Consider the following 556-nt stretch of genomic DNA (forward strand, 5'->3'; position numbering starts at 1 on the left):
CACGCTTTGTTGTTTTGACACTTAATCCTGGTCACAGGATTAAAAGGACAGCCAGGGCTCTGGTAAGCATACTGATTAACTCGCCGTCAACTGACCCGGACCCAGTGCGAACATGAGCAGCGCTATTTCAAACCCTAATTACACCTTTCTTTTGCATTCACTACTATTTACTCTACTCCCTTACTCGGCTCTATCATAATCTTCATGTTATGGCACATCAGCCCCCACTCATGTTACCTGTCAGGATCGAGTACATCAGGAGGAGGAGCGTGGAGGTGGCAAAGGCCGAGATCCCGAGGCCGAGGGCGCACATGACGCCCGCGAGGAACGCCACGACCCGCCACCCGAGCTCGGCCATGAGGGGGCCCAGGAGCAGCGTGGACATGTTGAAGATGAAGGCCCTGAGGTTGAAGAGCCAGGCCACGCTGGTGGAGGACGTCCTGAGATTCAACAGAAGCTTGGAGAAGATGATGCCGAAGCAGGGCCCGAGGAGGTCCACCAGGAACTGTAAGGAGGCGATGGGGAGGGTTGTAAGGTAATACACAAATAGATAAGT

General features: G+C 53.8%; 1 protein-coding gene across 1 annotated transcript in view; it reads right to left on the bottom strand.

Moving 5' to 3' along the window:
* LOC119586808 (monocarboxylate transporter 12-like) overlaps positions 1 to 556 on the bottom strand; it is a gene marked incomplete at both ends in the record, with an annotated part of 13,233 nt that overhangs the window by 1,933 nt on the left and 10,744 nt on the right. The window contains 1 exon segment of the mRNA XM_037935532.1: positions 238 to 505. Coding sequence (XP_037791460.1) covers positions 238 to 385 — 148 coding nt within the window.

The sequence above is a fragment of the Penaeus monodon genome, chromosome 22, assembly GCF_015228065.2.
Source record: "Penaeus monodon isolate SGIC_2016 chromosome 22, NSTDA_Pmon_1, whole genome shotgun sequence".
NCBI lineage: Eukaryota > Metazoa > Arthropoda > Malacostraca > Decapoda > Penaeidae > Penaeus > Penaeus monodon.